The sequence below is a fragment of the Antedon mediterranea genome, chromosome 6 (genome assembly GCF_964355755.1).
Source record: "Antedon mediterranea chromosome 6, ecAntMedi1.1, whole genome shotgun sequence".
Classification (NCBI taxonomy): Eukaryota; Metazoa; Echinodermata; class Crinoidea; order Comatulida; family Antedonidae; genus Antedon; species Antedon mediterranea.
The window spans coordinates 25,550,019-25,563,651 of NC_092675.1; the positions used below are offsets into that span (position 1 = coordinate 25,550,019).

Below are 13,633 nucleotides of genomic sequence, written 5' to 3' on the forward strand. Positions count from 1 at the left end.
AAGTGGTGTAGTTGTTGATTTAAAGCCACCGATAGTTCTTAATTCAATCAAGGAGTTGTCTTTATGGAGGTCAATTAATATATAGAGCTTAAATAAACAAGGTGACGGTGATTGGTACACGCGTAGGGCCTTCTTAATTATGAATGATGTTTTTCTTTCAGTGCACACTGGTTTGTACTTGAGGAGCATGCAATGTCACTGTATTCATCATTCTCTTAGTGCTACTGGTATCCATACTATACAAATAATGAATGAGTTGAAAGATTGACTCTTTTAATCAAAAACATATAATTAATGTAATGTAATTCGATTTATAAAGTGCTATATACAATCAAAAGATTGTCCCAAAGCGCTGAGAGAAAAAACAGAAAGAAATTACAAAGAAAATAGATGCGTTTTTTGAAAACTAGATAGAGGATGCATTTTTAATAGGGTCTGGGAAATTGTTCCACACTTACGGACCTGCAAATGCAGGTCTTAAGGCCTATAATTATATGAATTAATAAGAAATATTATATTTTTTTTATATATTTAAATTAAATAGAATTAACACAGTTTTGTATGACTTTCATAGAAGATCATAAGAAATGATGTAGGTATTAAAGCCACTCCAAAAAATTTAAAAAAGTATCCTACATCCAGAGTAAACCTATAGAGCAGAAGTAAAGTTTTTTCTCACAAAATACCCTTACACTTACAGCAGAGCACATACCAACCGTTCTGTGTGTCTTGTACACCTTAAGGCATATCATACTACTAAAGTGTACTGCCTAATTTGTTTGCATATTACTGTATAACTAACACCTTTCTAAAAGATGTAGAATATGTTGAATAGCAAAAATGAAGAAACTACACAGTGATTATAAACGTACCCACTTTTATTTATTCTGTTAAATATCAATGTATTGTACTAGTCCATTTAACTCTAGGCCCATTCTTTAACTGAATAATGGTGTTAAACCTGACAACACCTGAATGAGATGTTGGCAAACATGATTAAAGGGTTGTAGGTGTATGAATTCACTCAATTTAAGAACTTGTTTTAATGGTCAATATCAATGGTAATATAACACAACAGTACCAACTACTGTCCTCTCCAATTCCCAAATATCTAATATTAATAGCAAAAAAATGTGTTAAAAAACATTGTGCTGAGATTATTCTATTTCAAAGAAGGTTTAGATTCTTTATAGTTATAGCTCTTTCCTACCTATTTATAGTAGTAGAGTAGAAATAAGGTTTCACCTCAAAAAAATTGCAACACAAGGTTTTTCAACGGATTTTGGTAGTCATAGGTGTACTAAATAACAGAAAAAAAGTCTCAAGAATTTCGACCACCGGAAGGTGGTTTTTTTCAAGATGGCCACCAAAATAAGTGAAAAGGGCCATACCTCCTAAACTACTTGGTGTATTGATATAATTTTGGTACCAACATACTCAAAACATACATATTTATATTCGCTATAATAATACATTTTTATTTTTTATGTTTCAATTTCAAACAATTACAGTAATTATGTACCCAAATACTGTACAGTGCTTTCCTAATTCAAGGATTGTTAGCATAATTTTAAAGTTTCAATTTCAAACAATAAATTAGACTTACTGTATGTACCCAAATAGGGTAGTTGAAATATATACTTAAGTTTCTAACTTCGGCATGATAATCTCCATTGCCAATATATATGAGAGTCATTTGAAACTATCAATTCCACTTGCCTATTACTTAACTGTCTAGTATTTCTTAATGGTCTATTGAAACAGCTACATAATTGTTTAGTATCATACTTATAGTGTTTACTTATTGATAAGTACAGACTTAAGAAGTTTTGATTTCATATATTATAAAGGTTTACTAATGCATACTAGTGGTAGAAACGTAAGTGAATACATACAGGTAGGTAAAAGATACTTAACAGAGTAAACAGTGACTTTGGTATCTAACAGAAGACTTTGTTGGTTCATTTTTATTATTAAGTTTTGATTTCATAAAGTATATTATAAAGGTTACTAAAGTATACCAGTGATAGAATTGTAAGTAAATACAAGATACTTAAGAGTAAACAGTGACTTAGGGTAAGAGAAGACTTTGTTGGTTCATTTTAAGTAGAAAACAACAGCAAAGAGATCAACAATGATTGGATAGAGGTGTGATCATTTCCCACATGAACAATGAAAACAAAATCATTTTTTTTTTCTGGAAAACCTTTTTTTTGCCGTATTTAAAATTGAAATTGAGAAATAAATATTTGTTTGTATCAGTATATATTTTCAAAAGTTTTATCTGGATTTTTAAAGCTTGGTTTCCACTTGGGTAATGCAAAGCAATGCAAGGACGAAGGGCGCAAGTTAGTTGAACAGTAGCAAACGACAGTTCAGTTGATCCATCGCATTGTGATAGGTCAAATTATGTGTGGTGCCTTGCAATACATCCAAGTGGTATAAACTATTGTAAGCTCAATGGTTGATATGTAATGTGCCAGAGAAAACTGGTATACTGCCCTGTATCATATAATTTTATGTTTACGCTTTTGAGACAATATGCCAAATAACGTTTGCTCATTACAAGAAAAATGACAATAAAACTTGGCAATCAAAGTATAAACTTACGTTTCTTTTGGTAAATGAATCCATAATTCATTGAAGTTGTTTACTTTTGGTTGTGGTGTTGTCTTTACCCTGGTTCGATCATTATTAAAATGTTTCCTTCTTATTCGTCTTTTGTTTGTTCCGTGTCTTCTGGTGGAGCTGTCATCCTTTGGCTTTCTCCTTCTGAAACATTACAAAATTTAAAAAAATTAATTTAAATGTTATAACAAACTTGTTTTATCAATTTAACTTATAAAAATATCTATCACTTTTTTCAAATTTGCTTTTAAAACAAATTTTAGAAACCGAAAAAAATGCACTATTGTATGCTTTCCATACAAGAGCGAATATCTGTGATTTTTTATATGCACTAAAAATTTCTAAGCGACAACGGATACACATGCGTATAAGCTGTTGCTTTCGATTCACAAACAATTTCGCCTAGTGGCTTGTGGTAGATTTAGACATCTACTAGGCTTAAATTAAGTATTCTACAGCTGTTTCTAACAAATTGAAACTCATTTAAATTAAGCAATTACAAATAACCTAACCAGATAGAAACAATTCAACAAGACCAAATCCAAACCAATTATACGTAATTTTGAAATACCATAATTTGATCTATAGTCCAGGATTACGTCTAATTCATAGTTCATTGTAAAATTCCATATAAATTAACCAATTATAAAGGTATAATTTGACTCGGATCATTAACATTGTACAGTATATACTGTAGAAAGAGGAATTGTGTTGAATATAGGTCTATCGACCTACTGTATCAGCAGATAAAAATCTAACTACCAATGTTCGTATAACAACTTAATAAGTCAAATTAGACAGGGCGGATCAGCTCAAAGGCAAAATTCTTTAGTTAAATTCTGTTGATTTGCATGTTAATATACGCCCTATAGGTTCATGTACTTCTCGTATGGTTTGTACATTACATAAAATTAAAGTTATTTACAATCATATGGATCCTATTTGACATCTTACTTTGAATATAGAAAACATGTTAATTATGTTTTTCATACTGTATATCTAATACATCTGTTTATTATTGAACCATAACTATCACACATTTGATATTCACGTTTTGTTGATAATTATGGAATGTAATGCGATATAAGTACTCATGATGATTGAATTAATATATTAATGTTTGAAATTATATACAGTAGTATGCCTAGAAAATAACTTTGATCCTAAAGTAGCTGTCAAAACACGGGATCGCATGGATTCGTTCCTGGAATTTGTGTTATCACTTCAGCCATACATGGTAGTACAGTATATACCATGGTTGAGAATTACTAAATGCAGCATTTGATTGTTGCAAATAAATTGGTTTAAAAACCACATTTAAAAAAAAAAAATATTGTTCTAACTTATCTAAAGGAGAGTAAAAAGTCCACTCCAACTCAAACAGTGTGAGCATTCTTAGGAAAAGACGGAGGACAAAGTTTTGGGTTAGTACTAACTAACTGTAATATACAGTAGTGGTTGATAAAAATAATAATGATGAATATGACATGAGTGATGATGTAGTAATGAACAACAGGGATGGCAAGACAATGACAATTTTTTTGTATGTTTTACTACAGTACCTGTACTTTGATTTATTTTCTAGAAGAAATTCTTTAATTCTCATTTACAATTAGGATATTGAAAAATCAAAAAAGATAAGAAGCGTTATGCAGCAGTCTGTATAATGATACACAAACATAACCGATTATTGAACTATCCAATACACTGTCATCTGCCTGTGTCATCTTTCACAGTTACACAAGGCCATTACAAAATAAGCCAACTAGAACACGATGCGATAAACTAAACTGAATTAATGAAGACGATCAACATTATTGACTTGAAACACATGAATGAATACCGACTGACGACGTCTTGAATTGCTACAGCGGCCAGCCGGATCAAGTTCATTTGTATGTTGTGCAGTGATTGGCATAATGCACTAGTGGCTTAAGGAATCTAGACCATGGCACACAGCCAACCTACATACGTATTGCCAGCTACAGTATGTTGTATGCTACTCTATTGCCCTAGAGTAATTCAGTCTGTAACAAACATTGATTATATATTGCATTGCTTTGTACATCATAGAATAGACTAATATTCTTCTAAAGGAGACTTTTAAAGTCATTATTTTGTATGTATCTTCCTCACTTCAAAGAGAAAATGACTGTTGATTTTGTTAGCTTAACTACCTCAAAAACATTTGTCTTTACAGCATAATTAAAATAAATATTTACCTATATGAATAAATACGGACAGATTCTGAATTTGTTATTTTGAACTCATACACTTAGATATGATATTATTTAATGTAGATGAATACACTATGTACTTACAGTAGTACATAACATATACATACACATATTGCTAGAAACAAGTCCACCCAAGAAGTCAGAAAATCAGACACTTGGCATCAGGATGAAATAGTGATAGATTTCATACTGTTATAACAGGTGTATAACAACCAGGTGATAGAGTATGTACCTGTAAACCAAGTGAATTTATCTATCTAATAATGTTAACAAGAATAAGAACTCATTACTAAACTCACTGGGTTACTCAATTATAAAGAGACGATGGTTTCGTTAGTGATATTGTCAACATTGCTGTCAAGCAAGACCACACACATTTAGACAATCTAAACATGAACATTTACTACATGACAAGATACAGTTACTAGACCCATCCTTAAAATCCTTGCTTGAAGAATGTATTGTAAGATAACAATTTAGTAGGAGGCTGATGCTAAAAATCTAAAATTATTAACTATCAACCATACCAGAATGGACAGAATGCAACAAATGTAATGTAAATTGTGATGTTCTTCAGTGTTGATTCCTACTGTATGTTTATATCTAATAATACTGTATGCATTCATGATGTGTTTCATGATCTGTGATTCAGACTCAATAGCAATTTTATAATAAAAGTAATTGCACATTTGTTATACTATTGCATTTGACTCAATATATGAAATACAGAAAAATAGGCCTACTATACATTAAGGATATCAACATATGTTTCACTAGTCAAGTATGCAGAAGTCAATATTTGCATTATTAAAATTAAATTATTTTATAGTCATCATCATGTCTTCTTTTATGGTTACTTTAATGTTTACTTTAGCATGTTTGTGAAACCATTGAAAGATAACAAATAGTGTACTGTACTGTACTTTTGTTAGTAGGAAAATATGACCACATAACCACATCTAGACTAGTAGAATGTTGGTCATTGATGTATTAGGGTCTTGGGCTGTGTTCGTACGTATAAAAAAATAAGCATGGAACATTGATTACCACCACTGTCTCATCTCTACAAACACACCTTTAAAGATTACTATACATGAAGACCTATTTATTACCAGACCACCCTAAAAATAAACAAATTATTCCTTGTAATATCAAAATCTGGAAATACTCTGTCAAGAAACTTTAAACATTTATTTCATGATTAACTCATCTGTTTAGATCTAGTTCAAAGTCTCTGCTTGCTCGTTTTATCTATTGGTAACTATTTGTTACAGTACTTAGGCCATCTTTTTCTTCTTCTTCTTTTAATAAGGTAGCTTTAAAAACTCATCTTTTTAACCTGTATTTTTCTTAATATTCTGGAAGTTTTCATTGTTAAAAGCACAATAATGAGCTATTAATTAAGTTGAATTCTTTCTACACATCAGTATTTGTTATATATAAAATTACCTTTGAATGACTTCATCAGCAGGCACATGTTCAATTGTATAACCCTCAGATTTTAGTAGATCAATAACTGTGTGATTTCCAAGGAAATGACCTGCAAGAAAATAATATTAAAATATAATCTGGTTAAATTTTGATTTACAATAGCACGATATAGACACAGTATATATAATAATAACAATTTATCTACTGTATACAAATGTATATGCAATTATGCATACAACAGGTTTTTCATCTCTGAGGGAGGAACAACACTTGAACCTCCAAGACGGTGGTATCACCCAGGTAAATTGGTTTGCTTAATATCATCCATAAAAAAGTATATTACTACACTATTTACCATTTACACGTAAGGATAAATAATGAGTTGATAATGCATGATGAATAAACCTACAGTTAAGCACAGTAATAACAGTTTTTTAATTTTTTTATGCAATATGCAAAGAGGGTTGATGTAAATTCCAGATTTTATTAAATTATAAAATATGGGAAAGATTAACACACATGTTACTGTAATTATATGTTTTAAGTGTTATCTTAAATATAGCTATAAATTGTATGGTAATCAATTAATTATAAATATATATAATAATCCTGTCAGATGCATAAAAAAGCAACCATTTGTCTTTGCACAATTTCAATAGAGGGTCAAATTTGTATTTTGTAAAGAAAGGTTGTGTTACTGGTTAGATTAAATGAATATTTTTCAGAATTATCAAAATATTCGTTCAATAAACCACAAGGTGTTAATGAATAATGAGTAATGAATTTTTTATTTTTTATCTAAACATAACTTTACTAGTGTTTAAACAATATTGCACGTATCTGATTATCATTTTTCTTGACAATTTCATAAATGACAAGAACAGAATTATGAAAATTCACAAATAATTTGACAAGCGAAGTTTAAAAGATCATGACAATAATTTGTTAAGAAGATGTGCGTGTTGATTTTTATCTTTTCGAAATATACTGATCGATACAAGTTTCCTTACATGTCACAGAAAGCCATCAATTTTAAGCAATATAGGTAAGGTTGTCACATAATCTTCACTCTTCATTTCCGTTTGATAGAGTATATCTGTCTAACATAATCTTCCTATACTATAATAGTAATACATCAGTATAGTATATAGGCTGTAAGTTTCAGTTAAAATAGACTCGGTTTTATATCAGGAAAGGTATAACATTATAAAATCTACCTTAATTTTTTTTTTTTTTTGGATTGGCGACATAAAAATATCTACCGGTATGTGTTTTTATGAACAATATAACTTACAGTGTCTGGATTTCAACTCAAAAATGCTAAATTAAAACAGTGGAAAACGTCAAACGTCCATCAATTTAATAATGCCTAAATTTGCATAAAGTTTGTATGTGTCATAACTTTTTTAATTGAAGAATACCTGTTATTACTTCTGTGTAGTCATACAACCATTGAGATGCTAACTCCAATGTACAACAGTACCAATTACATTGACAACTGTACTGTAATTTAATTTGATTGATTACTGATAGCAATTTAATTTCATCTGTTTATTTAGGTTAATTGACACACATTTTAAACTGCTGTCAATGTACGATATATTCATATACTATGATGACATTATGGTATAAGGTTATTAAAACTTAAAATTACATTTATATCCACAGGTATACAGTATTTTAAATGTTACATTTTATTTATTTATTATTTGAACCATATTTAATGAGGATGATCCATCCAGCAATTGCTGATTATTTGGGACCATCAGAACAGGTACAATACACAACATACAACAAAAAGAGAAAAGTTAAAGAAAAACAAAAGCCTATAAATAAAATAAATTACATTTAATTACATAGTTTTTAATAGTTTCGCCTACAGTAGCTTAATTCATTTTATTTTTCAAATCTAATTTTATCCGGAAATTGTCAAAATACCATAACTCCAGGATGTGATTTGTATACTATACAGTAGAATATATTACACAAACCAACATTTCTTTTAAACTTTTCGAGTTATATCTCACTCTTCGAGGAGAAGGGGCTATTGTTGGTTTATCCAGGTAAGCTAGGCACGAAACAGACTATAATATCCAAAGCTGCACTTTCCCTTAATCTATTGTTACACACTGGTCAATCCTGGTCAACAGGCTTTTCCTGCCTGGAGTGGGTACGTGTTCCATGTCAATTATACTGTCAGTGTCTCAAAAAATATTTACATATGAAGGTAGTTAGTCTTTTAAGTACGGTCAATTATAACCATGGTAACAATTCTATAAGTTATGCCGAGTCAATAATTGTTCACAAATCTGTAAAGAGATTAAAGAGTAACACAAACATGAGATGTTTCAATTCTGTCACGTTCTCCCTAATCATTTCCGTTCTATTGGAAACCCGAAACAAGGCCACTCTACAAAAAAAGAAAACCTACTGTAGAAATATGATAGTGGAATCCATTGGGAAATGGTGTTAATCTAATATTGAAATAATCAAGACACAGTTCCAATCTAAATTTAATTTCTATGGATGTTTTCCTCTTGATTGATTTATTCTATTGGTATTTCAAATATATCCAGAGCCTCAAAATACTCAGGCGTATTATATGTAACCTCACTGTTAATGTCGGAAGCAATTTTTGCATTATCTACATTAAATGGATTTACTAAAAATAGGCTAAATAGCTTTTATCTGATTTAATGGTGACCACAAACAACAGCAATTTAACCAACAACTACAGTTTAATGGCTCAATTTTGCGGTCAAGCCATTTCATATGAAAAATCTGTAGACCTTTAAACGATTTGATAAATAACAATAAGCCTATAAAATATCATTGTATGTAAAAGGTATACTGTGCATGAATTTCGACCATCAGCCTTCATAAATCTGATGAGTATATCCAAAAACATGATACAGTAGTATGAATCCCAGCATACTACTAAAGTTTATCGATAAAATGTAGTCGTAAAACATAATCGGGCAGATTACCTAACATGAAGAATTACCACTGTTTGTTGCACAGATAATATCGTACAGACTTGTTATCACAAAATACATAAATTAAATTTAACAAGCAAAGCTTACGATGAGATAAAACCAGACCGTTTAGAAGAGACCTGATTATGAACAAGTAAAGTTTTTCCAATCACATTCTGCACATGCTCACATTGAAAAGGCCAGCATATATAAGTCAGAAATGATCGATTTCTACTGGTTTTTTTTTAAACTTCATTTGCTGATGTGTCTTACTGAGTCTGTTCAGTGATAGATCCTAATAAGGTCTTAAAAAAGATCTTAAAATTAAGTTTAAACTGCTCCAACACACAAAGAGTACACCTACAGCTACAGATATAGGGTACAAGCAGTCTTTGAGTCAGGCTTCCTCCTACGGTAGAAGACTTGATTATTCACAAATTTATTGATTTATCTATTATTCTTTATCATTCTAAAGTTGAAATATTTAGTGTTCAGGGAACTGAAATCAGTCAATAGCACAACATATATTCATCATCATTCCTTCACTTTACAAGTTGGACTGCCAAAAACTACAGAGGGATCATTCTTTAATGTCACTCTCAATAGTTTTTTGTATTGAATATACTTAGAAACAGCTGACTGATGAAAAGCATCCTTCATTTCAAAGTACTTCATTAGATTGCCTAATAATTACTGTACCCACATGTTTATGCAATCATATTGTTGCCGAGTGTATTCTGATTATAGAGTAAATAGACTACTGGATGTACTCGTCGGTCTTCCTTTGAAACCAGCTAAGAGCAAGACTAAATAGATAATTGAAAAATAGTGCCGATAACGCCTGTATAAACAATACACTTGTGGACATGAAGAGCTGTGCCCCGTTGAACTCAGACTGAGAACACCTTTACCCTATTTCATATCATCTACCTAATTCATCACGTCATCTGGTAGGCATAAAGCTATACCTATATTTCTTTTGCTTTTATTCAATTAATATAAAAAGTCTACATAAATGAACACAACTTGGTATATCCAGGCATTTGAATTAGTGATGATGTCGCCAATGGTAGATGATGTCGCCAATGATAATGATTAAAGACATACAGCAGTATAACGATATAATAATTATTAATAGTCATGATGATTACAATGATTAAGGTTTAATGATGTTCTGAATACATGAAGAAAATAGAAGTTAACTAGTCTGCATTGGACAGACCAAACTTCTCCTTGCAGTGCTTATTGAAAATCGTAACGAGTTTACTACAGTACTACTACTGTACTACTAAATTTGAGTAGCTACAGAAGATCTCCTCCTCTATACCAGGCAAATATGTTATCACCAAACAAAATCCCTTAAAATGTTCCTCCCACACTATTACTAATTCTATAATACATTATTTTTTTCTAACCTACATTCAATTGATCTATTCCTGTGCCGCCAGTAATTTGATAAAAATATAACACTGTTAATGGACTAATTTCAGCGATTGTTTGCATTAGCAAGCCATTCATCCTAACAAATTGATAATTTATCGTTGCATCAATCAAACATGTACAATGATTTAAAGAGAAGATTTCAATAGTACAAATAACTATAGATATGCCAAGGTCGTGGAAGGGCACTAGTAGATAGGCCAGTTGTAACATGGGTGAAGCGATTACGCCAAGGGTTAAAATGGGAAGTAATCGTGGGAGCCGAACAAAGTACTGTATTGCATTGGGGAAAGTATTTGTGAAACAGGGGGTTAACTGAGAATTGATAGTGGAAAATTTAAAATTGTTAATTTGTGAAAAGTTGAGATACAGTACATGGGTTGTGAGAAGTTGGAAGGGGGAGTGGTGTGTGAATTTTGTGAAAAGTAGATTGTGTGTGTTACTGTAAAGCACACCATATTAATGTAAACTTTTTTTTAAAAGGCCTTTACCCTAATGCGATGTAGGTAAACTTTTATCACACAATAAAACAAAAATTACTGAAATAGTAGAAGAAATATAATACTTTTCATATGATTCTTTTTGTTTAGAATTTACAAGCTGCAACATTCAGTTAAATAATTTATGGTAGTCTTTTTAGAAAAAACTGTATATTTTATGAATAAGGAGGTTGGGTTAAAAATAAAATATGATAGAAGCATAGGTAAAAGCATTACAGGAATTAGGATAATAAAAAATATTCACTGGACAGACATAATATCAGACTGTTGATTTGTGGGATAATGAAATAGTAGGTCTAATAGTACTAGAGGTAAAATAATTATAAGGCTACTAAAAAATGATTTGCTGACAGATATACACCAGACTGTATATTGATTTGTGATAGAAATACTCTACATAGGTCTAGTGTATAATATAACAGAATGGTTTAATAAGTTATTAATGTATAGAGTAGAAAGTTATGGGGACACCTATAGGAACCCATAAAGTGTCCCCTGAATAGAGGTTAGCAATGCATTAAAAGATATTATGGGGACACCTATAGGAACCCATAAAGTGTCCCCTGAATAGAGGTTAGCAATGCATTAAAAGATATTATGGGGACACCTATAGGAACCCATAAAGTGTCCCCTGAATAGAGGTTAGCAATGCATTAAAAGATATTATGGGGACACCTATAGGAACCCATAAAGTGTCCCCTGAATAGAGGTTAGCAATGCATTAAAAGATATTATAACATGGGTTCAAGGATGTAGCCAATCAGACGCACTGAAATGAGTCATGTGTGCACTCTTTACCTTTCACTCTTCTATCATTTCTCCTTGTTAAGGCCCCTGGATTAGAGTGAATTCTGAAGAGGGATGTCCCAAAGGAGACGAGGTTTCTACTGTGGGACTAATGTACTGTATGGCCTTCCCAACTATACTGCTGACTGGGGATCAAATCCATCTCTGGACAGTACATCTACTCATGAATAAAATACTGTAAAATTCTAATTATTAATCAACAATTTATAGATTGATTAAAGATTAAAATAAAATAAAAATATGAATGACAGTAAGGAGTACTGTAAGAACAGTTGTTATGATACTCAAAGTGAAGAAGACAGGATGTGTCAGAGATATTTTTACTAGATATACAGTATTAAGAATTTCAAGTGGAAAAAAAAATCAGTCTTTTCATGGACTTTAAGTCTTCTTAAGTAAGATTTGGGCTTAGCCATGCCGTTTAAGTGCACTTGGCCATCCACAAACCTACTTAATATTAAGATGCAATTTCCACTACAACCAAGGTTGATGACTACTGTATTCTTAATATGGTTGTGATTTAGAAGTAGTAATGGATTCAATTTGGGGGATAAAGGTGTTTTTTAAAATACATAATATACAGTATTGCAAGGTATCATAAACATAGAGAACCGTTTGATAAAATAACCTTTCAATGTAGTGTACTGTAACATTGACAATATTATTAGTAAATTGCTTACAGTATCTTTACTCTTTACTACTTTTCCTAAAACAATAATGTATAAATCAAAAATAAAGAGTAAAATTAATTGTACTCTATGGTAAATCAGGTGAACAGCAGGGTAGTGTGCATTAGTTGAGGGTGTCCATGGGTGTTGTGTTTGGTGGGTCAGGCAGGTTGTTAAATTTTGTAGTAATTATTCTCTAAATATCCTGTCAACAACCTGTATCTTTTGGTAATAAATTGTCAAATCAGGTGCTAAATCTATAAACAAAAATACTCATATCTTAATCACCAAGAATAGAAATTAAGGCCATGTAACAGGTTTGTGGTTTGCTGACAGTTATTGCATCGTTAAAACAGCAGTAATTGATAAAACTGTTTATAGTAATTGCTGCAGGACTTGACACTGTACAGTAGTACTCTAACCGCTGTTAAAGGTATAATTGTAGTAGGTCTGCCTATGGAAAGATCAATTAACTTCAAATGTTTTACTCTTCGGAAAAACAATGTCTTCTAAATCTAGTTTAATTACTGTATATGTTTACTGTATATCAGTATTTAGTTATATTTCCTATTTTATTACTTTTACTACTATTTTTACGCTAACTGTAGATATTTGTTGAAAGAAATGACCAAATAATATGATGTAAGAAATCAATTTTTCGTTTACAAACAATGTTTTCTTACATCTTGTTTAAGAACCTTTGGTAGATCTTTCATATTGCTTAACGAAAGTCTAGAATTTATGTCCTGGTTTACAGAATGTATACTTCAGTTTTACTGTATAGGCAAAACGGAGTAGAAGTCCGATGCTACAGTACTTACAGTATAGTGTACAGTTAATGCTAATGGTAAATAATATCAAAATGGATTTTTATGACAATTACTCAGCAATTTTGATGATCTCATATTCACAACACATAATTTGTTGTTTGTACATTTGGTTGTAAT

At 31.0% G+C, this 13,633-nt stretch overlaps 1 protein-coding gene across 1 annotated transcript in view; it reads right to left on the bottom strand.

The window, feature by feature from the left end:
* LOC140050894 (metalloprotease TIKI1-like) overlaps positions 1–13,633 on the bottom strand; it is a 28,858-nt gene that overhangs the window by 3,662 nt on the left and 11,563 nt on the right. The window contains exons 4-5 of the mRNA XM_072095888.1: positions 6,315–6,405; positions 2,611–2,772 (exon numbers count right to left, since the gene is read on the bottom strand). Coding sequence (XP_071951989.1) covers positions 2,611–2,772; positions 6,315–6,405 — 253 coding nt within the window. The remainder of the gene's footprint in view (positions 1–2,610; positions 2,773–6,314; positions 6,406–13,633) is intronic.